At 43.5% G+C, this 23,982-nt stretch overlaps 1 protein-coding gene across 2 annotated transcripts; it reads right to left on the bottom strand.

Annotated features, from left to right (window-relative positions):
• Positions 1 to 819: 819 nt before the first annotated feature.
• Stx5 (syntaxin 5) lies at positions 820 to 23,873 on the bottom strand. Of its 2 annotated transcripts, XM_047516423.1 has the most exons (11): positions 23,731 to 23,873; positions 22,810 to 23,053; positions 21,161 to 21,231; positions 20,937 to 20,992; positions 20,685 to 20,755; positions 16,262 to 16,378; positions 16,124 to 16,180; positions 15,879 to 15,960; positions 15,298 to 15,404; positions 15,014 to 15,135; positions 820 to 1,570 (listed from the first exon to the last, which is right to left on the bottom strand). In XM_047516423.1, the coding sequence occupies exons 2-11, from the start codon at positions 23,032 to 23,034 to the stop codon at positions 1,411 to 1,413; spliced, it is 1,068 nt and encodes a 355-aa protein (XP_047372379.1). In that variant the 5' UTR covers positions 23,035 to 23,053; positions 23,731 to 23,873; the 3' UTR covers positions 820 to 1,410. The 2 variants fall into 2 exon arrangements, with proteins under 2 accessions (XP_047372379.1, XP_047372380.1); XM_047516424.1 differs by lacking the exon at positions 23,731 to 23,873 and having other exon boundaries at positions 22,810 to 23,503.
• Positions 23,874 to 23,982: the final 109 nt, after the last annotated feature.

Genomic DNA, 23,982 nt, shown 5'->3' with positions numbered 1-23,982 from the left:
TAACCTCGCCCGCCGGTTTGGGCGAGCTTTCATCCTCACAAACCGCCCCACCCACCACCAGCATACCGGCCGCACCCCCATCACGTGTCAACCGAGTAGACACGGAAGGTAGTCAGCAGTGGTGGGCCACTTGCTGAAAACACCAAGGAAAGAGAAGTTTAACATGCCGAGAGATGTGGGCTCTCCGAGAACCCCCAAAATACCAGGACCTGCCCGAGTGTGGTGGTTGTTCTTTATACCTTGAGCTTCCTTTGGGATGTGTAAGATGGGGTTCTTGAGTGACCAGACTGGTGGATTGTGGGTGAACAGGAAGGACAAAGCAGTGCCGTAACCTCCCTGGAAGGAAGGTAGTGCGGGCAGGTCTCTTCATCCTCCATGACTGCCTTGGATTTGATGAGGGGCTTGGAGGGAACCTCAGCTGGAATGAGGACAAATTCTTCACTTCCCTTCTGCTTCTCGCAGTAGGCAGAACTCTCGCTTATACAGTATAGGAAGAATTGGGGTCAACTGGTTGGAGGATACAGATGAAACAGGTTCACACACTGCTTGAGATGGTCCCGTTAGTTGCCACCAATCAGGGACCCACTCTGGGATCCAGCTTTCCCTTTCAAAAGGAAGTTTCCATGCTAATAAGATGCTGCTGTGCTTGGTTATTCCCTGCCTGGAGACCCATGTAGTGTACAAAGCTCCAAAGCTGCCTGGGTTGGCAGTGGGGCCCCTCAGAGCACTCGCCCAAACCTTTCAGTCTGGTTCTGGGCAGCGGGCTCACTCTACATGCAGAGGCCCTTCGACGCTCCCACCCAGAAATGACAACATGGCTAGTGAGGCTGACAGTCTTGCTGTAATTTAGAGGAAACGGGCTGTAGCGCATTTGGCAGATCAAGAGTCACCAGCAGCCAAAGTCAGGGGTTGTGCAGGCAGCTGAAGGGCTCAAGGGCCCCTGCCTCACATGGTGAAGAGAGGAAGGAGGTCAAGTTCTAACCCAGATGGGAAGTTGGTCCCTGGGACAGTTTTGCTTCCTCTCCTCACTCCCAGTAAGGAAGAAAGGGGCATTATCTTCCCTTGCTGCCAAAGTTTTCTTTGGGAGAGACTGGGGACAGTTCTAAAAATCTGGTGGAGACAACCTCCTCCTCCACCAGCCCCCAGATGGCCTCTGCTCCCTTCCAGCCACTTCACAGCAGAGTCCAAATTCAGAACCACGTATGTTCCATGGGTCTGACGGTAGTAAGGGGAGTATGGGGTGGCCAGAGGCAAGGGGTGGGGGATCAGGGTCAGTGGCCATTCTTAGCAGTTCCAGGGAAACAGGGCCTTTCTCCCAAGCACCCTGCACAGGCTCAGTGGCAGGCACTGGCCACATGCCCTTCTAGGAGGGTCCCAAACCCCCATGGAGTGCCTCAGAGTGGAGAGGGTTCAGGCCAGGAAGACCACGAAGATGATGAAGAAGACAATGAGGATGAGGAAGATTTTAACCATAAGCCACCGGTTGGAGGTGACCGACTGGAAGTACTTGAGGATCTCTGAGTGGGCGGCCTCAACATCCAGCTGGGCTCCTAGCACGTTCTCGTCGATCCTAGGAACAGGGCCGGGAGAGAAGGAAACAGGACACTGGATTAAAGAGATGCTGTTGAAGTCTTATTTATTGACATGGAAAAGATGGTCACAATATGTAGAAATGAAAAATGTGTCTATATATTTGTTTACAGAAAAGGCTCTTGTAGGGCAATATAAAATTTGGTTCAAGTTTCAAAACCAGCTCTGCCACATATTAGTTTACTTCTCTAAATCATTTAACCTTAAGTAACATTTTCCTTATTTGCAAATAAAAGACACAAACCCTATCTCCTCTCAGGCTGTCAGTCTTCACCAAGTTAATATGAAGTCCCCAACCCACATAAGCCCCGCAAAAGTTAGTTATTATTTTTGCTAATCTGTATTAATTTTTATATAATACACATGTAATGTTTTTTGTTTTTGTTTTTTATTTTCATAGTACTGGATATTGATCCTATGTGTGCTCTACCATTGAGCTGCATTCCCCAGCCCTTTCTATTTTGAGACAGGGTCTTGCTAAGTTGCTCAGGCTGGCCTCAAATTTGTGATCCTCCTGCTTCAGCCTCTCAAGTCGATGTGATTACAGCGTGCACCACCATGCCTGTACTTTATTGGTAATAAGGGGAAGAAGTTCACAGACCTGTATACTCAGGATATCTTCATCCTGAGTCAGGAAGAGGAAAAACTTAAATGATATAGATGGGAGGTCAGAAGATGAGAAAAGTTGTAGACTAGAACATTCTCTCCAGAGAATACAGAAGTCCTCAGAGGAAGAACAATTGCTTGAGAAATTATTGAGCAAAACAAAATACTTGGCAGCCAACCTGCATATGCAATCCTAAAAACAAAATATAATTAGGCACCACATCGCAATGTTTCAGTTTACAGTGGGCTGCATATATCACAGTGGTCCTATAAGATTATATTGTTTAGCAATATCATAGCTATTTTCATTGAAGTATGCTCTATGATGTTCACACAATGCTGACATTGCCTAAAGACAAATTTCAAATAATATATTCCCTGTCATTCAGTGATGCATGACAGAAAAAACTGACCTTTGCAAAGGAAGTCCCTGAGAACAAACACTTTTGTGACCTGTAAGTATGGATCAGGTGGGGCCTGGCAATCCAGTTGGAAAGTAAGAGGAAAAGATGGTTTCAAGTCCAATGTTTTGGGAAGGCAGTCATAAGGACTGAACTGATCTGTGTCTAAAGTACAGATGTCTGAATTGTGGTTCCACTTTTATGTTGGAGAGGCTAAGGTGTCAGGTATTCTAGCTTCAGGATATAATTACATTTCTCAGTGTGGATATATTTGTTACCTCATATCAAATGAAGCTCATCTTGGCAATTATGAATGGCTGTGCTTAATAAAGAAAGATAAGTTTTATAAATGTAATCTGAGCCAGGCGCAGTGACTCATGCCTGCAATCCCAGTGGGAGGCTGAGGCAGGAGGACTGCAAGTTTGAGGTCAGCCTCAGCAACTTAGTTAGGGCCTATCTCAAAATAAAACATAAAAAGGGCTGGGGATATGGCTCAGTGGTTAAGTGCTCCTGGGTTCAATCCCTGATACCAAAAACAAACAAATAATCTGAGATGGGTGTGATGGCACACACCTATGATCCTAGGAACTCGAGTATGTTGAGGATCTCAAGTTCAAGTTCACTGTCTACAATTTAGTAAGACCCTTTCACAAAATAAAAAAGACTGGGGATATAGTTTTGGTATAGCATTCCTGGGTTCAATCCTTAGTTCTCCTCCCCACCCCTCAAAAAAGCAATCTGGCGTATAAGAGTGTAGTCAAGAATTCATGAATGAAAATTAATGGAAGGAAAGTCTGGTGATGAAAAAGTTAGGAATCAATGGATACTCAGAGGAAATAGTATGGGAATTAGAAATTGGAAATGAACGAGACAGAAAAAAGTGGCACAAAAAGGAAATGACCAGGGAAATCAAAAAGGGGGAAAGTCTGCAAGTAGAAGAGGACAAAAGAATACCTATGAAAAGAAAGAAAAAACACAGAGTTAAGGAATCAAGCAGAAGTAAAGTGAGACAGGTGCAGTGGTATATTACTATAATCCCAGTGACTCCTGAGGCTGAGGCAGAAGGATGACAAATGCCAAGCCAGACTGGGCAATGTGGTGAGATCCTGTCTCAAAATAAAAAAATTAAAAGGAGTGGATATGGAGCATCCCTGTGTTCAATCTGCAAGGGGGAAAAAAGCAACATGAAGCTGCAGTTTGTATGAAAAGAAGAGATGATGAAACTGATATAAAGGGACTAGAATATGGGATGGTGGAAAAAAAAAAAAAGATTGAACCTGAGAAGACAGCCCAAAGACTAGAAAGATTACTTGACAGTTGGGTGCAGTAGCGCAAGCCTATGATCCCAGTGGCTTGGGAGGCTGAGGCGGGAGGATAGCAGGTTCAAAGCCAGCCTCAGCAACTTAGAGAGGCTCTAAGCAACTCAATGAGACTATCTCTAAATAAAATATTAAAAAAAAGGGCCAGGGGAAGTAGCTCATCAGTGGTTAAGTGCCCCTGGGTTCAATACCCAGTACAAAAAAAAAAAAAAAAAAAAAAAAAAAAAAATTACTTGACTATGATTAGGAGAGCTGAGATTTTAGTTTTCTGAGTCTGTTTTCCCAAAATTTTCTGATTAAAAGTAATGGAGTTGGACTCAAGGTATGGGTCAGTGGTAAGGTGCTTGCCTACCACACAAAGCCCTAGGCTCCATTCCCAGCACCACTAAATAATTAAGAGTAATAGAATCATGTTAAGAGGACACAGAAGTGAACCTGAAGGGGCTCCATACAGCCAGATTTAGGAAACCTGATCATCATAAAGAATGATGACACTAAACCAGGAGTGGTGGTAAAGGTTTGTAATCCCAGCTACTCAGGAGGCTAAAGCAGGAGGATCACAAGTTTGAGCTTAGCAAGAACCCTTTCTCAAACACATAAAGAGCTGGGGATACAGCTAATTGGTAGAGCACTTCTGAATTCAATTCCCAGTATCAGAAAGAAAAAAAAAAGTGATGCTAATGGATTATAATACATTGAATAAAAAACAAAAAACCCACAATTCCATAGTGGTAACTTAAAGAAAGAGAAAGTTCCTTTACAGAATAAAGTAAAATAATAAATGTAGAAGGAATGTTAGAAAATCACCATTATCTCAATCTAACAAATGATTCAAGCGAGGATCACTGTGTGGTAGTGGCCAGACATTCACAGCAATTCAAAGCATCACTCCACAGGCACTCTGTCTGATGGTCACCACTATAAACATGTGACAAAACTACATCACCAAGAAAGGGACGACCTCATCAAGCATCCACTAATGTGATCATCACACCAAAATTATTTGGCCTTAATCGGATTATGAGGAAACCCAAAATATGTTGATGTTACAAAAAAAAAAATACAAAAGGTAGACTATAGACATAAGAATCAAACAGGTGTGAATCTTGTCTGGGTTCTGATGTGTAGGGAAATAAATTAAAACTTAAAAAAAAAAATCTAGTTGGGGAAACCCATATATGGGCAAGGTATGGTTAGTGTTGGAGAATTACTGTTAATTTTCTTTGTTATGCTGATGTAATGCAGCTGTTTAGAACAGCTTTACCCTTAGCAAGGGGCATGCTGAAGTATTTAGGGATGAACTTTCATGTTTGCCCCACTTTCAAAGCATTCACTGGGGAAAGGAAGCACATGTGATAAAATATTTACAACTGGTGGCTGTAGGTGAAGGGAATAAGGTCTTCCTTAAGTTATCCTCCCAACTTTTCTGTAGTTTGAATATCTTTATTTACAAAATAGAAAGAAAAAAGAAAATGATTGAGTAACATTAGATCAGGTAATCATGTTCAAAAAATGACCACCTGTTTTGAGTTTCTCAAAAATGAAAAAATTCTCAGATCTTACACAGAATATAAATTGAAGCCCAGGAATCTACACACTGAATTTCAGATTAAATTAGCCGCTTCTCAAGAAAGTGCTCAACCCAACACTGCATGCTAACAATTAAAAAAAAAAAAAGGGCTCAAGCCAGGCACAGTGGTGCCTGCCTGTAATTCCAGCTACTCAGGAAGGCTGAGACAGAAGGAGAGCAAGTCCAAGGCCACCTAGGCAATGTAGTGAGACCCTGTCTCAAATAAAAAGTAAAAAAGTCTGGGGGTGTAGCTCAGTGGAAGAGCAACCGGTAATGGTTCAATCTCCATTATCATTAAACAAAACAAAATGATGTTCTTGAGATCAGAGAAGAATCCAATTTATAAGTGGGATCCAATTTATAAGTCTAGGATTTGACTGTAAGAGTTGCTGAGAGTAGATGAGAAAAAGGCAGGTTATATAGTAGGTGGAGGTTCCCCTGAGACTACTTTGGTCTTCCCTGTCCCCTTGGATTTTTTTTTTTTTTTTTTGGCGGGGAGCAGTACTAGGGACTGAACCCAGGGGCACTTAACCACTGAACCACATTCCCAGACCTTTTTTGTAGAGACAGAGTCTTGCTGAGTTGCTTAGGGCCTTGCCAAGTTGCTGAGGCTGGCTTTGAACATGGATACTCGTGCCTCAGTCTCCCAAGCTTCTGGGATCACAAGCCATCATGCCTGGCTTGAATTTGTTTTTGTAAAAGCTATTATAACTGGGTTCAGTGGTGCATACCTGTAATCTCAGCTACTTTGGAGGCTGAGACAGGAGGATCACAAGTTCAGGGCCAGCCTAGGCAACTTAGTGAGACCCTGTCTCAAAATAAAAAGCAAGGGCTAGGGATGTAGATCAATGGTAGAGCTCCAATGGGCTCAATTCCCAGTACTGCAAATCAATCAATAAATAAAAGCTATTAAAAATTTTTTGAGCAGAGCACTGGAGGAAGAACATGCAGATATTCTGCTCTCAGAGACTAGGTGAGGGTCAGGCTGCTCTATGACCCTCTCACTTGCTAACTTGAACTTGGTCAGGCTATGTTCCAGAGAAGTCACCTGGCTTTCCTGGCTTGCCCAAGTTCCTGGGCTGCCGCCAGTCAAGGGTCTGTCATACCACATCAGAATGCGACGAGCCCTATGCCACCCATTCTCAATTTACTTAACCCTGCTGGAGTTTGGGGTATGCTTTGTTTTGGCGATCAAGACAGTAGTAGACTAGAAACATATCAGCATGTAGGGCCTTGTCAGTAGAGTATGACAGTCATAATTTTTCACCCAAACTGGGATGCTTTTGAAAATAAAAATAATTGCTCTAGGACAGCAAGTGTTAACTGCCCTGCACACAGGGAAATGTAGATTCAGCTGTCAGTGGAGAAAGGGTTGAGGTATCCTTGATGACGGCTGCTCTAAGCCTGGTACTAGGAGGCATTTTCCAAAAGAGCATCTCCTTCCCTCTTGAGTCAGCCTTGTGAGAAGCATCTGCTCTCAGGGTCCCATGAGGGGAAAACAGGACCCAGCTGCAGAGGAAAGGCCTTTTTCTTGCTAGCTTTCACATGTCTGCCATGGCCTCAGCAGTCCAAGTCTGGAGCCAGCCAGAAAGTACAGCCTATCCTGCAATGGACTCAGGGAGCAACCATGTTCCTGCAAGCTGAGAGGTTTAGACACTAATCTCATTTATATCTCAGGATCCCTAAAGCTCTGTGATATGCCCCCTTTAGAAATAAGCACGGGGAATCCATCACCCTAACAGCATCTTGGTATAATCAGTAACAGAGCTGGGGAGTAAAATCTTCCAGAATTTTCCAGAATATTATTCAATAAAATTGTCTTATTTCCCACCAATAAATAAACATTTCTTTCAAGGGGAAAAAAAAAAAAAAAGACAAACAAAAACCAGCTTAGGGACAAATGGAAAAATCTGAACACTGCTTGGATATTAAAAAATATTAAGGGCTGGGGAGATAGCTCAGTTGGTAGAGTGCTTGCCTTGCAAGCACAAGGCCCTGAGTTCGATCCCCAGTACCGCAAAAAAAAAAAAAAAAAAAAAAAAAAAAAAAAAAAAAATTTAGGAAATTGTTAATGTTCATGGATGTGGTTAACAGGCTATGGTTTTTGGAGAATTACCTTATTCTCAGGAGAAGCTTATAAAAGTACCTAGAGATAAAGTATCATGACATCTTCAGCCTCTCTGAAATGGTTCAGAAAAATAAAAGATAAAGCTAAAACAGCCAAATGTTAACAACTTCTGAATCTAGGTACTAGAACCTCTGAACTACATCCCTGGCCCTTTATATTTTGAGACAGGGTCTTGCTAAATTGCTGAGAATGGCTTTGAACTTGTGATCTTCCTGCCTCAGACTTTTAATTACTGGGATTACAGGTGTGTGTCACCAAGCCTAGCTCATTCAGGATATTGCTCCCCTCCCTCCACTGAACCTGAATCAAAGTCACCAATATCCATGCAGCTGAATCCAACGACTACTTCTTATTCTTCAAGGTTCTGCTGATTCCAGTAATGGCTAGGTAGGTCCTATTGGCCAACCATTCCACAAATAACAGCTAGAAATATCATACAAAATGTAAACATCAACTACCCTAGTTCAGTCAAGTTAACTGCCTGCTAAAACAAAAGTCAACATTCTCAGGGCTCTGGATATACCTCAGTGGTAGAGTACTTGACTAACATGTATGAAGCCCCGGGTTCAATCCTCAGTACCACAAACAAACAAACAAACAAACAAAAAGAAGTCAGCATTTTTTAGAGAAACAGCAACTCTATCGCTTATCAATCATGACAAAGTATAATCGCAAATTAGTAAACACACAGTGAAATAAGAAAGTGTGATCTGACCTAAACTCAAGAGGAGGCAAAGAACATGACAAAACCTAGGAAACCAGATATTAGAAATTAGCAGACAAGGATCTTTTTTTTTTTTGCAGTACTGGGGATCAAACTCAGGGTCTTATGTTTGTGAGGCAAGCGCTCTACCAGCTGAACTATCTCCCCAGCCCGCAGACAAGGATCTTAAAGCAGCTATTTTAACTGGAGAAAAACGCTTGTAATGACTGAAACATAGTAAATCTCAGCATATGAACAGAAGCTATAGAGGGCTGGGTTATAGCTCAATGATAAAGTGTTTGCCTAGCAAGAGGCTCTGGGTACAAACCCTACCCCTACCACCACCACCACCACCACCACCACCACCACCACCACACACACGGAAGAACCACATGGCAATTTAAAAACTGAAAAATATGATTATCTGAAATTTAAAAATTCACAAGATAGGCTTAACAGCAGACTGAAGAGGACACTGGAAAGGAATATACATATATACATACATAGACATATATATATATAAAACAGGTAGAGGAATATGTATATATACATATGTATTCTCAGATGAAGACAACAGAAAGAGGTAGAAAAATGTAATGGACTAATACTTCTAAAATTTGGTGAAAGACATAAATTTACAAATGTAAGAATCTCAGTGAACCCCCCCCCAAAAAAACAAAAACAGAATAAATGCAAAGGAAACCACATCTAGATATATCACAGTCAACTGCTAAAAGCCAAAAATACCAAGAGTACCCACAAGTTCTGGGTTCAACCCCAAGAACCATTAAAAAAAAAGTTAAAGTAAATACATTTTCAGATAAATTAAAACTGAAAGAATCTGTCATCAGCAGATCTGTACTGCCACAAAAGCGCTAAGGGAAGTGCTTCTTTCATGTTTCATGTTAAAGGGAAGTGATGCCAAGGGTGACCTGGACATTTAGGAAAGAAGAAAGAACACTGGCAACAGTAAAGAGAATAGCTTCCCCTCTTACTTTCTTTAAATACACTTAACTTTAAAACAAAAATTATAATATTGTACTGTGGGATTTATATAAAGTTATGTAAATATAACAAATATGATAATACACAGCTTGAAGATAAGAGGAAAAGGTGGCAAAGTTCTCTCATTTTATACAAAATAACTATGAAAAGCTAATTATGCATATTATAATCCCTAGAGCAACCCCTTAAAAAAGTCAATAATAAATAATTATAATACCAAAAGATTAATTTAAATGGAATTCAAAAGCAAATATTTTAATCAGTTCGAAAAGACAGAAAAGGAAAAACAAGGGAAAAATTGAAAACAGGGAAGAATGGCGGACCTAAATCCAACCTTATAAAAAATTACATTAAATGTTTATTAACCTGGCCTGGTGGCTCACACCTATAATGCCAGTGGGATTTGGAAGCCTGGGGCGGAAAGATCCCAAGTTCAAAGCCAGTCTCAGCAACTTAGTGACATCCTGTCTCAAAATAAAAAATAAAAAAGGGATTGGGAATATGGCTTAGTTGGTAGTGCTTGCCTTGCGGGCACAAGGCCCAGCACCACACACAAAAATCAATAAATAAATAAACAAATAGGGCTGGGGATATGGCTCAGTGGCAAAGTGCCCCTGGGTTCAATCCTCAGTGTCAAAAAAAACAAAAAACAAAAAAAAAACACCAAGTCAGTGAACTAAAACACTCAGATTAAAATTCTCAGCTTCCATCTGGCTGGCCTGTCAGCAACATTTGTCCCAACTAACACTCTTTCCTTTACTCATTTTCTTCTCTTGCCTCCTAGGACACCATATTTTTTATTCCTCCCTCCCAGCTGGTCTCATTTTTAGTGTCCTCCCAGGACTAAGACTTGAATAAAAAAATGGCCCAAGAACTCAGTGCTTGATTTTTCCTCTTTATATATACTCCTTATTCTGTTTCAAAGTCCAATTCTGTGATGCAAACCTATGATTTCAGCTACTTGGGAGGCTGAGGTAGAAGATTTGCAAGTTCCAGGCCACTTACCAAAACCCTGTCTTAAAATAAAAAGTGAGAGAGTACCCCTGGGTTCAATAGCCTGTACTGAGGAGAGAAAAAAAATCCAATTCTGCCCACATTATTTCTGGCTCTCCACACAGCCACCTACCTGTTGAATATCTCCACTTAAATGTCTAACCTATTGCTGGAGGTGTTGAACATAGAGCTTATTTTCCGTGCACATTTATTCTATCCAAGGTAACCAGCTCTATTTTAAGGAAAGGTCATGAATAATCTTGCTTGCTCACATCCAATATCTGAATTATCATAAACTCTACCCTCCACTTCACGCTTTCTTTTTTTTCTTTCTTTTTTTTTTTTAAGTGGAGAATTAACCCAGGAGTTCTCTGCCACTGAACTATTTCCCTAACCCTTTCTATTTGCCCAGGAGGATAGCCTCAAACTTGTGAACCTCCTGCCTCAGCCTACCCAGCTGCTAGGATTAATAGGTAAGTGCCACCCTGCCCATTTCCACTTCTTTAATACTCTTAGTTAAGCTCAAGTAACCTTAAAATACATATATAAATAACTACTCACCATCTCCATAGCTATCATGGTCTCTGCCACCATCACCTCCTGCCTACATTACTGAAAAGGCCCCTGCAATGATCTCCCTGCTTCTGTTCTGCCCTAGATCTGCACAATGGGACCAAAAGATTAATCTTTTCTTTTTTCTTTTTCTTTCTTTCTTTTTTTTTTTTGGTATTGGGGATTGGACCCAGGGGCACTCTACCACTGAGTCACATCCTAGCCCTTTTCATCTTTTATTTTATTGAGACAGGGTCTCACTAAGTTGCTTAGGGTCTCACTAAGTTGCTGAGGCTAGCTTCAAACTTGCAATTCTCCTGCCTCAGCCTCCCAAGCCACTGGGATTACAGGCAAGCATCACCATGCCCTGCTAATTCTCTTATGAGACATGGCTGGGGTGTAGCTCAGTGGCCAAGTGTTTGTCAATGGATCTTTTATTTTTATTTATTTATATGTGGTGCCGAGTATGGAACCCAGGGTCTCACACATGCCAGGCAAGCACTCTACCACTGAGACACAACTCCAGCCCCTCCCCAACCCCTTTTATTTTTTAGAGACCGTTTCCCCAAGTTGCTTAGGGCCTCGCTAAATTGCTGAGAGTGGTCTTGAACTTGAGATCCTCCTGTCTTACCTCCCAAGTTGCTGGGATTATAAGTATACCAGGCAGTAATATTGTTATGGTTAGATTTTAGGTGTCCCCCAAAAGCTTATGTAAGAGACAATGCAAGAAGGCTTAAAGGTGAAATGATCCAGTTATGAGCCTTAACCTAAACAGTACATCAGTCCTGATCAAGATTAACTGGGTGGTAACTGTAGGGCAGGTGGGGTGTGGCTGGAGGTGTTTCACTGGTTATATACATCTGTGGTGAGGGAATCAATCTCTCCCCCCACATCTCTCTCTGTTTCCTGGTGCCATGTTTCCAGCTGCTTTCCTTTGCCATACACTTCTGTCCTGATGTTCTCCCTCACCTCAGGCCCTAAGGAATGGAGTAGGCTATCTATAGAATTAAAGATCTCTGAAATTAAGAAACCCAAATAAACTTTTCTCCTCTAAAATTGTTTTTGTCAAGTCTTTTGGTTGCAGCAATGAAAAAGCTGACTAAAACAGTAATTTGTACCAGGAGTAGGTTTGCTGCTGTGAGTACCCGGACCATGTGGTTCAGAAGCTTTTGGAGCTTTTTGGAATTTGTGGGAGGAAAATTTGGAACGTCTAGTAATGAAAGCTGAAAAGCTTTAGAATGTTGTAAGTGGAATTACCCACTAAGGGTAATTTCTGAGTGAGAGCTCAGAAAACCAGAATGCCAACAGGATTGCAGACAGTAATGACAGGATTCATGAGGTTTGAGGAAATGGAGAATTCTACTGGTAATTGACTTGAGGTCATTCATGTGCTGTTTACATTTTGCCCATGTCCTGAGACTTGCTGTGACACTGAATTTAATGGTGATGGACTAAGTAATCTGGTAGAAAAAATTTCTAGGCAGCACAGCATTCAGCTGGTGGCATAGGCATTGTTGGCAGCTTTTAACCAAGTTTATTGTGATAATTAGGAATAGAAAGCAAAGCAGAAAGACTGGGAAAATTTGCAATTTGTCCAAAAAACTGGGGCCAAGGAATATGTGGAACTTTTTTGTTTGTTTGTTTTGGATTGAACCCAGGATGATTAACCACTGAGTCCTTCCAAGCCCTTTCTATGTATTTTTATTTTTTTATTTATTTTATTTTATTTTTTTAGATAGTCTTGCTAAGTTGCTTAGGACCTTGCTAAATTTCTGAAGCTGGATTTGAATTTGTTATTCTCCTGCCTTAGCCTCCTAAACTGCTGGGATTACAAGCATGAGTCACTGTGCCTGGAATGTGTTGTTTTTAAAGCCATTATAGTCACTAAACACCAAAGGCTTTGCCCAGAGATGATAAGAATGATGGCTTAAGGGGATCTCAGGAATTGGCAAAATAACACCCATCTCATACTCCAGGAAGGAAAAGGAAAATTTCCTTTGAGAACAGTGGGTTACCCTGCCTGCATGGGGGTGGGGGCGGTGGTCTACAAAATTGTTTCACCAAGCTCAGCTGTCCATGCTGGAATGAGGTGGTCATGGAGGCTTTCACCAAGATTTCAAAGACCTGAGAGGCCAGGCAAGTGCACCAAGGTCAGAATCTGCGGGCTTTCTGTGAACAAGTGAGAGGGCTATGCGTGAACAAGTGAGAAGAAAAACAAAGCTGCAGTGATTTAGATTAAGATTTAGATTTAGATTATGAAATGCCAGTACCATGGAACGTCTGCCTAAGAAAGCTGCAGGAATCCATCAGCAACAAGCCAAGAGAGAGGTGTAGGCTGCAACCAGCAAAGCCACAGGGGCAGAGCTACACAAGTCCACTGGAGAGATGCTTGTCCCAGATGTTGGACATGGAACTATAGGACTTGTTTGCCCAACTGGATTTTGATCTTTCTTTGGTCCCATCCCTTCTTTGTATTTGTCCCTACTTCTCCCTTTTGGAATGGAAATGCTTACTCTGTGCCTTTATATTGGATATATATAACTTGCTTTTGATTTTTTTTTTTTTAGTCCTGGAATTGAACCCAGAGGTACTTTACCACTGAGCCACATCTCAGCCCTTTTTATTTGTTATTTTGTGACAGGGCCTTGCTAAGTTGCTGAGGCTGGCCTCCAATTTGTGATCCTACCTCAGCCTCCCAAGTTAATGGGATTATAAGCGTGTGCCACCATGTCAAACTTGCTTTTGATTTTTACAGGGGCTCACACTGAGTTGCCGTGAGTCTTAGAGAAGACTTTGGACTTGTACTTTTGGGAAATCCTGGACACCAAGTCCTATTGACACCACGGGTACTCTTAAAAATGGACTAAACGTATTTCGCATGTGAGGCATGAACTTTTGGGAGCCAAGGGCACAATGTTATGGTTAGATTTTAGGTGCCCCCCAAAAGCTCATGTGTAAGACAATGCAAGAAGGCTTAGAGGTGAAATGATTCAGTTATGAGAGCCTTAACCTAATCAGTACATCAATCCACTGATAGGGATTAACTGGGTGGTAAGTGTAGAGTGGGTAGGGTGTGCTGGAAGAGGAGGGTCATAGGGGCCAGTGTGCCTTTTGGGTATATATTTTGTCTGTGGGGAGGGAATCTGTGTCACTCTGTCTCTTTGCTTCCTGATGCCATGTTCTCAAATGCTTTCCTCTCCATACACTTCTGCCTGAATGTTCTGCCTCACCTCAGGTCCTAAGGAATGGAGTAAGTTATCTATGGAATATGACCTCTGAAACCATGAAATCCAAATAAACTTTTTCTCCTCTAAAGTTGTTTTTGTCAGGTCTTTTGGTTGCAGCAATGAAAAACTAACTGAAACAAATATCCTACCTTCTTCAGAGGGGTCTTCCCTGCCACCCAATCTGATGTACCTACTCGGTGGCCTTCTTTTTTATTTTATTTTACTAATTTCTTTGTGGTAGGGTCTCACTATGTTACCCAGCCTGGCCTCAAACTCTTGGGCCCAAGGGATCTTCCTTCTGCCTCAGTCTCCAGAGTAGCTGGGATTAACAGTGAGCATCACCTATACTCACAGTCACTTTTCTATCATTCCTTCTTTCTTTTTCTTCTTCTTTTTTTTTTTTTTTTTTAAATTTTGAGACAGGGTCTCACTAAGCTACTTAGGGCCTCACTAAGTTGGTGAGGCTGGTTTTGAACTCGAGATACTCTTGCCTTGGCCTCCCAAGTCACTGGGATTATAGGTGTATGTCAACATGCCCAGTTCTGTCACTTTATTCTTAAGACATCAACCTACTTTAAGTCTCTGTATAGCCCTTATTACCACAGTACTTGAAATTGCTTACTTTTAAGCTCTTTTTAACAACTTTCCATACCCACGCTATCAAATTCCATATACACACAACAAAGAGAGCTTCATGCAAGAAACTTCGCTGTACAGTGATTCCTCACTGGGTGCCAGCACCTAGACTGGTACCTGACATGGAACTTGATGAGTGGTTGGAAGCAGGTGAACTGGGCCTTATGGGTTGGCAGAATCCACTCTGCTTTTCCAAAGGACATTAAGCTATCTCTGGGTACTCTGAGATGCCAATCAATAGGGAAAAGAAGGCTCCTCTATGTGGGATAAGCCAGTGCCTCACCTCTGAATGGTTTCCTCCTGTTCCTTAACCATGTGTGCCAACTGCTGAAAGATGGAGCCCAGCTCAACAATTGTAGACTCTATGTTCTGCATGGTATCTGCCCGACTCTGGATATAGGAATCCTTTAGAGGAGGGAGAGAGCAAATGAGCAGTGTGAGCTACTTCAAGGTAAGGGTCTTTAGGATTTTCCCAGTTTGCCATTCTGCCCATAGCACACTCCACTCTCTTGGGGTCCACAGAGGAAAACAGAAGAGGTCATCCTCCCCAATTCAGAGCCTAAGTACCTGCTCATCAATGAGCTGTAGCTGCTGGCTGGTCCGGGAGTCCATCATGTCAATGGCCACATCCCTGGAGGCATGAGACTCTGCCCCCAAAACTACAGGACCACCCCCTGGGGAGGAAAGAGGACATGGCACATCTTAACAGTTAAAGGCAGGTTCAAAGCCCACATGCTCTGGATTTGAATCCCAGCTCTGGCACTTACTAGCCTTGTGACCCTGGACAGGTCATTTAACCTCTCTGAGCCTCAGTTTCCTCACCTGTAAAATGGGGATAATAATAGTAGTTGCTTTTTCAAAGGGTGGCTGTGACAATTAAATGAGAGAATGTGAATAAGTGCACAAAACATTTAGATACTCTAATTCAATCTCAACTTGATTGAATTCACAACAGAACTGAATTCCAACAGAATGTGGGAGACTAATTGTGAATAATGAATCCCCATAACCAGGTCTGACATCTGAGAAATGCCTACCAACTTCCTGGCCCCTCCATTTTCCTATCCAACACTGTCTCTAGAGGATGCCATCACAGCCACAGTAACCAAGAGTAGCCACCAGGGCTTCCCATATAGCCTGTGACTTACCCAGGTGGTTGGGGGCAAGGGGCAGGGCTGACACAGGTGCCCGGGAGAACTGTTCCCGCCGACTCCTTTGCTGCTTCAGGTTCTGGGGTTGGGGGAAAAATACAAAGGTTCTGAGGCTTCTGGCAAGTGGGCATATTAAAGAGATCCCTTTTGTTGGCCCCATAACCCTGTGGAACTTGTCCCTTTTCCATTTTCTCTTGAGCCCTTACTCCCACATTTCTACTCTTCTTACAGATTCCTCTCACCTCTGTCCTCACTTCTAAAACTGATTTGAAGTCATTGGACATGGAAGCCAGTTTTGACTAGAAGAAAAGGAGAAAGGGTCAAGCAAAGAAGATACCACTTTTCTCCCTCCCATCCTCCCTCCATCCCCAAGGTCCCACCTGCAAGGAGACCACAATGGTGTTGGAATGGGTCTGCAGGTGCCGGCCACTCTGGCTGCCCTTGGCCTTCACAAAATCCTGAAGCTGAGCGATTTGTTTGTTGAGGCTATTGATGTCCTGGTAAAAGAGCCCATAGAAAAACCGAGTATTAACCAAGGAGTCCTCAGCCAGCGTCTCTATCCATGGCCATGTCTGGCAGGGAAGGCAGGATGAAAGTTACTAGCAGGAGTGAGTGTCCCAGACAGTCAGATCAGAAGGGCTTGCTAGGATTTTCCAAGCTCTTGTGTTTGCTCTGTCTCAGTACCTGCAGAGAAGAGCCAGAAAAAGGCAAAGTAGGGCCTCATCCATTTGTAGGTGACTGATTCTCATTTACCCCTCCACTTAATGTCCTGCTCCACCCTGTCCACTTTCACAGGACAAACCATGGGCCCAGAGCATGCTGATCAACAAAGCACCTACACAGTACTCAGGAAAAGGAAGGAGTCAAAGGCCCCAAGGTTTCCCAGAGCCATCAGCAAAATGATCTTTACACCAAGAATTCCTAATATTATGGCAAGAGGAAAACTGCGACTTGTCCAGGGTCACACACAGTGAGTTAGTAGCAGAGCCATGCTTTCTACGTCAGTGTCATCTGCTCCTCAAACGAATCTGCCAAGGACTAAGTGAGACAAAGAATGGAGGCGGCAGCCAGCAGGTGACTGAGAAAGTTTGTCCCAGCATAGCCTGAGCCAGGGTGAGAAAAGGAGACCTAGGGATGTAGTAGCTCAGTGGCAGAGTACTTCCCAGGCATGTGCCACCACCTGGGTTCCAGTCCCATGAAGAAAGGGTAAGGAGAGGAGGTGCTCAAGAGTAAGTAGTAAGTATAAGAAACAGGCTAGATAGAGTGCCAGGTGTGGTGGCCCATGCCTGTGACCCCAGCAGCTCAGGAGGCTGAGGCAGGAGGATCGTGAGTTCAAAGGCAGCCTCAGCAACTTAGTGAGACCTTGTCTCAAAAATTTTAAAAATGGTGACTTTTGGGGCTGGGGGTATAGCTCAGTGACAGAGCAATGGCCTAACATGTGAGGCACTGGGTTCAATCCTCAGCACCACATAAAAATAAATAAATAAAATAAAGGCATCCTGTTGATCTACAACTACAAAAAAATATATTTAAAAAATTTTAAATGAAAAAAGGGCTGGGGATGTGGCTCAGTGGTTAAGCATTCCTGGGTTTAATCTCTGGTACCAAAATAAGTAAGTAAGTAAGTAAGTAAGTAAGTAAATAAATAAATAAATAAATAGGCTAGAGCTAGGCATAGTAACACATGACTAGAAAGAAAAGTTCTGAATTTTTCTCCTGGATGTTATAGGAGGTCTTGGGTGGACACCAGAATCCATGTAACAAGTAACAAGCTCAGATAAGAAAGAAAGAGGGCTGGGGATGTAGCTCAGTGGTTCACTGATGCCCTGGGTTCAATCCTCAGTACTGCCAAAAAAAAAAAAAAAAAAAAAAAAAAAAAGCAAGAGAGCAGAATCTGTGATACATAGCTACTTAGGAAGCTGAGGCAGGAGGACTGTGTAGTTTTCTTCCTGACAAAATCTCCTCCCTTAGGGTTCCAGCTTAGAAAAGGCACCTTCCCACATAGGACACAAGCAAAATGTGCCTAAATCACATACTAACATCTCCTTAGCCCAGCTATTTGCTACTATACAACTGTAAACTACTGAATGCTTACTGTGTACTTAGCACTGTCTTAAACTAAACGCCTGAGTTGGGAGTGTATGTAGCTCAGTGGTAGAGTGCTTAGCACGTGTGAGGCCCTAGGTTTGATGCCCAGAGCCAAAAGCAGACCAAAACTCAAAACTCCAGAAGTGCTTTGTATTTGTTTACAGTGTGCCATGTAACGTGCTGAGAATGTTACAATTTTATCTCTGTCCTTAAATTTAATAAAGAAAATTCTTTTACTTAACAGGTTTTAACTGACCCTCAAAAGCTATTCTCCCCTTCATTCTTTTCCATTTTTGGTAAATGACACCACCATTCATCAGATGCTCAAACCAAAAACCCAAAAGCCATTCTTAATTCATCTCTTCCCTTAAATCCACAGGGAGCCTATCAGGAACTCACAAAGAACCCAAACAATGCCAACGACAGTGGTGCACGCCCAGAATCCCAAAAACTTGGGAAGTTGAGGCAGGAGAATCGCAAGTTCAAGGGCAGCCTCAGCACCTTGGTGACACCCTGTTTTAAAATAAAAATAAATGCGTAGTTCCAACATACACTCTGTCCACATTTCTCCTTTTCTACTGTGGCCATCCTAGTCTAAACTGTCTTCCTTTCCTTTCTAAAAAATCTCCAAGAGCCTCCTAAATGAGAGTCCTTTTTCTAGTTTAACCTTCCTATAATATACTCCCTGTACAGCAGCCAGTGATCTTCTAAACTAAAAACCAAGGGCTGGTGGTATAGCTCAGTGCTAAAGCACTTGTCTAGCAAGCCACACACACACACACACACACAAACAAACAAAAACAAAATTTCCCAGGCTCTTACCACTAAATTTAGAATACAACCCAACTCCTTAGCTGGACTGCACAGGCTTTCTGGTCTGACCCCTGCCAACTCTTTGACCTCACCCTGCCTAGTCTCTCTACCTGCTGGGGTGTAGTCATACTGGCCCCCTTTGTACCTCAAGGTCACCCACACTTTGGACCTTTTCCCTTTGCTGTTTCCACTTTACAGAATGCCTTCCCACGTTCTGGAATGTGCTCCCACATTTCTTTTCCTCAAAAGTCACTTCTTTAGTCAGGCCAGCTTATAAGAATCACCCCATGTACAGTAGTCATAGCTCTGAAAAAGTCACTCATTAATGTTAGTGATTGAGGGAAACAAATGAATCCTGGTAAGAGCCCTGTGAGGTAGGTATCATTATCATCCCCTCCTTACAGATAAGAGAACTAAAGCTCAGAGAAGTTAGGAGGTACCCAGGTCACAACCTAAGTGGCAGACCATTTGAACTCAAGCCCTTCAGAACCCAGTGGGCTGCTTCTTAATGCCTAAGCAATAACATGACAACAGTTAGTGGAACTCTCTTTTTTATACCAGGTTGGTATCTCTTGAATAGGTCTGCCCTTTGGTCTCTGCACCATCATCATCTTATACAGGACAATCAAAGCAGTCTCTTTCCTAGTCTCTGCCCTGTCCATATTCCAAGTCAGACTCCATATGTAGTCCACAACATTCTAGATGATTCCACAGCCCATAGCAGAGCCCACACTGCTCTTCATAACCAGACACGAAACTACCTTTCCAGCCTCCTGCCAATCACTTAAGCAATCGATCAATGATCAGTGCCTACGAGGTGACACTTATGGACACTTATATGCCCTTAGACTACATCTGTGAACAAGATGGGAAAAAAATCCCTGGTCTTGTGGTGTTCATGTATCTTTTCTCTTTCTTTTTATTGGGGGGTGGGGAGTGGAGGAGGAGGAGGAGGAGGAGGAGGAGGTAGGAGGGAATAAACAGTAAGTAAAAATAAGCTAATTATAAAGAATTTTAGAAATTCAAATACCATGAAAAAAGAAAATAGAGCAGAGTAAGAACAAGAGTTTGGGTTGATGGAGTATTACACACCATGACTGCTGAGTGTGATGGCACATGCCTATAATCCCAGTGACTGCTGAGGTAGGAGGATCAAGAGTTCAAAGCCAGCCTCAGCAACATAGCAAGCCCCTGTCTCAAAATTGGAAAGAAAAAAAAAAAAAGGTGGGGAGGAGAGGTGGGGATGTGGCTCAGTAGTTAAGCAATCCTGGGTTCAATCCCAAGTACCAAGGGAAAAAAAAAAAGCCACACCAGGATTGGGGTAGGCCTCCCTGAGCAGGTGACATCTGAGTAAACTTGAACTCACCATCATTGTTTGTTTGTTTTTATAGTATTTGGGATGGAACTCCAAGTCTCACACACGCTAGGCAAGCTCTCTACCACTGAGCTATGCCTCCAGCCCAAACTTTTCCTTTTATAAGCCACATATCTACATAGCTTCATCTTCCTGGAATGTCCTCCCACTATCTCTACATAAGCCTTGAATTCTGCTCAGAGTTTACCCTCTTGTCTATCAATCTTTCCCAGTATCCCCAAACTCTTATCAATCATCTTTTTGTAAGACCTTTTCTTTATCATTCATTCCTACTCACTATAAGTACAGACCTATGGAGCTGGATCTCTCTTTTACACAGTAAGTCCTTGAAAGTAAGAACCTTGCTTCATGTTTGTGTCACCAGAACCCAGAACAGTACTTGATAGATAATCAGTGTCTACTGACTCAATGAAGGAACAAGATGTTTAGAGTTGGCTCTAGAAACTTGCTCTGGGCCTGTGAGTCAATGGAAAATGAAAGAAGTGATCTGATTAGAATGCTGGCTGTTCTGATCACTAGCAGCTCACCTGTTTGATGATATATGTTAGCTCCTCAATTTCCACTGCTTTATCATCAAAAAGGGACTTGCGCTTTGCCACTGGAGAGACAAACAGGAAATTACAACAGGTTAAAGGCTGGGGGTTAGCTTATTGGTAGAGTATATGCAAGACACTGGGTCAGTCCCCAGCATCACACACACATAAACACAAAAAAGACAAAGCTCAAGGAGCACCTTCTTTGGTTCACAGCCCACCTCTGAAAGACCCCATGACACTCACAGATTGTCAGCTTCTCCAGCTTGGCAAATGTGTTGCTGAGGTCTTTCCCAATGCGCCTGTAAACAATCACTAGTGAGAACACTGTGGAAAAGGCAGGAAATGGGCTATTTCCACATTAGTTCCAACACAACCAATCCCAGCCCTCATGGCCAAGTCACAAAGTCTGTAATCCTACTTCTCCTTGGACATTATGTCACCCCACCACAAAACTTATCTCAACTCACTTGGCCATGAGGGTAAATTCACTGCGCTGTCGGGCAGCACGCAGAGCCGGCTTATTTGTCTGGATTCCATTCTGAAAAGCAATGCCAAGAGGCGACAACTTAGCTCCTCCCTACCTATTTGCAGCCTTCACTGTTCACATGTCCAATAAACTCTCTCTGGTACTGGGGACATCTACCATCAGATAATCCAGATTTATCAGTGGTAATGTAGCCAAGAAGAAGACAAGTAAGACCTGGGTTCACCACTCAGGAACTAAAAGATTTAGGGCAAATTACTTATTTTGAATCTCTATTTCCTCTTCTACAAAATGAAGACAATCTAACTACCTCCTATTGCTATTAAGATTAGACAATATAAGGGCTGTAAAGTACTACAGCCAACTATCTAATACATTGTAAGCATTAAATAAATGGTAGCTAGTATTGCCATCCCATCCCTGGAATCAGGGAATCAATGAGGAAAACTGGAAAGTTCTTGGAGATCACAAAATTCTTAGAGAACAGTTGTTAACAAGAGTCGAGAAGTATTTAAAATACAGTTATTCAAGCTGGGCACAGTGGGTCATATCTCTAATTCCAGCAATTCAGGAGGCTGAGGCAAGAAGATCACAATTTCTAGGCCAGCCTCAGCAATTTACTGAGGCCGTATGTAACTTAGCAAGACCCTGTCTCAAAATAAAATACAAAAAGGGCTGGGGATGTAGCTCAGTAGTAAAGCACCTGTGGTTTCAATCCCCAGTACCAAAAATTTTAAATAAGTTTCTCAGGTCTCCCTTGGATTCACAAAGTCTTTACTGAAACAAAAGAATCCAATTTAAAAAAAAGAACTCTGGCTGGACAAGGTATTCTCCATTACTATAATCCTATTTACTCCAGAGGCTGAGGCAGGCCAGCCTCCAAAACTTAAGATTAAGACCCTGGTCAAAATAAAATTTAAGGGCTGGGGTTGTGGTTCAGTGGTAAAGCACTTGCCTAGCACGTGTGAAGCACTGAGTTTGATTCTCAGCACTACATATAAATAAGTGAATAAAATAAACATCTCTTGACATCTAAGAAAATTTTTTTAAAAAATAAAAAGGACTAGGAAGAGTGAGTTCCTGGCATAGACAAGCCCTGAGCTCAATCACCAGTACCACCAACAAAATAAAACAAAACCCTCCAAAGTAATTTTAATAAAAATTACTGATCTAGAAGACTTTTTTCCTTTCCCCACTCTCTACTATACACATAGAAAAACTGAGGCCCACCTAGATTAACTAGGTTCCCCATGGTGGCAGAGCAAACTTGTGATAGAACTATACTGGAACTAGAATCCAAGGTGCATATCTCTCAAGTAAAAGCTCTTTTCCAGAACTTGTTCTTTATCCAATTACCTTGGTCACCTCAATCCCTGAGGTATTCTTTCCAGAATAACAATCATACTCTCTAGGGAATTCCTTAACCCCCCCCCCCCCAAAAAAAAAAGACCAAGTCGTTGCCTCCCATCAACAAGTCTACTTTTTGTGGCTTAGCAGATCTTATGAACCCCATCCAACCTGTCAGCTCTCCATCAGGTTTCCCCCCCAAATTATTTCACTGAACAGTGCTGCAGTACAGCCCTACCCAGATTTAGTAGAGCTCATACCAGCCCTTCCCCTCCAGGTCCTTACCTGACGGCTCTGCAGCGACTTGCAGGCAGACAGGAACTCCTGGGTCCGATCCCGGCAAGACATGGTGTCGGGAGGGGGAGGGACCAGGACCACTGGTGGGGGCAGAGGGGCGATGTCGCTGCTGCTGCTGCCAGCAGTTGCAGGGGACAGGACCTGTGTCTTTGAGAGACCCAGGTAGACACCCTGATCCGTGTTCTTAGACCCGTAGCGTTTCCGCGGGATCATTGAGTCGCATAACCTCGGACTGTCATGAAGGGGAGAGTGTCATTCCCCAAGCAGCCTCCTTCCCCACAACTCCCCCCTCAACCAGCAAATCCTGCGGCCCTTCCTGCACTTGGCAGTCTTTCGTTCCCAAGGCCACCCGCGGATCCTGAGACCGGCCCGCTGTGGGAAAGGGCCCGCTTCCTCCTGGCCCAAGGCGAACCCCTCTCGGGCTCTTCTTCCAACTTGGCTCCGGCGGCCAGAGCGCGGGCCGGGGTCCTGAAGCCGAGATAGAGCCAGAGCCCGGTCCTGTGGCACTGAGGCTCCAGCCTGGCCTGTGCAACTGTCCCAGGCGCTAACAGGGCCCTCTAGTATTCGCGATTTCCTTCAACTTCTCAGGGAGAAACGGCGAAGGACCCCCGAGAGCCGACACACTTCGGTGGGCGGAGGGGGAAACCTCTAGGTGTTTATTTGAAACAGGAAGTCCCGCCCCCTCCAAAGTTCCGCCTTCTGGAAGGCTGCAAACACTGATTAGCTAATGCCGACGTCGTTCTCCACAGGGCTTTCCTGGTTGGACGGCGAGGTATTCGCTCACCAGAGCCCGGCCGGCAGGACTTGCCCGCTCGCCCCTGGTTCCCTTCCCCCCGCCCGTCGCCGTCCCCGAGAGACCGCTGCCCCGGAGCTGACACAGCGGCCAGTCCCTCTTAGAGCGGGTCCTACCTCCTCTCTACCGCCTGCCGCCGCCACCGACACAACCTCTTCGGCCGTCACCGCCTCCTCCCGGGGCGCCGGAGCCGCCGAAACCCGACCAAAGACTAGGAGCCGCCACGTCACCTACACGTAACCCCGCCCCCGTGACGAAGGGCTACGCCACGCCTTTCCTAGCCCGGCGACCCGAGACACGCCCCCTCTAACGCAAGCGCGACTCCGCCCTTCCATTGGCTAGGCTGCCGCGGCGACCCCGCCCCTGAG

This window comes from Sciurus carolinensis, chromosome 11 (genome assembly GCF_902686445.1).
Source record: "Sciurus carolinensis chromosome 11, mSciCar1.2, whole genome shotgun sequence".
NCBI lineage: Eukaryota > Metazoa > Chordata > Mammalia > Rodentia > Sciuridae > Sciurus > Sciurus carolinensis.
Note: the sequence above shows the minus strand (reverse complement) of the source record. Positions and strands in the feature narration are given on the sequence as shown.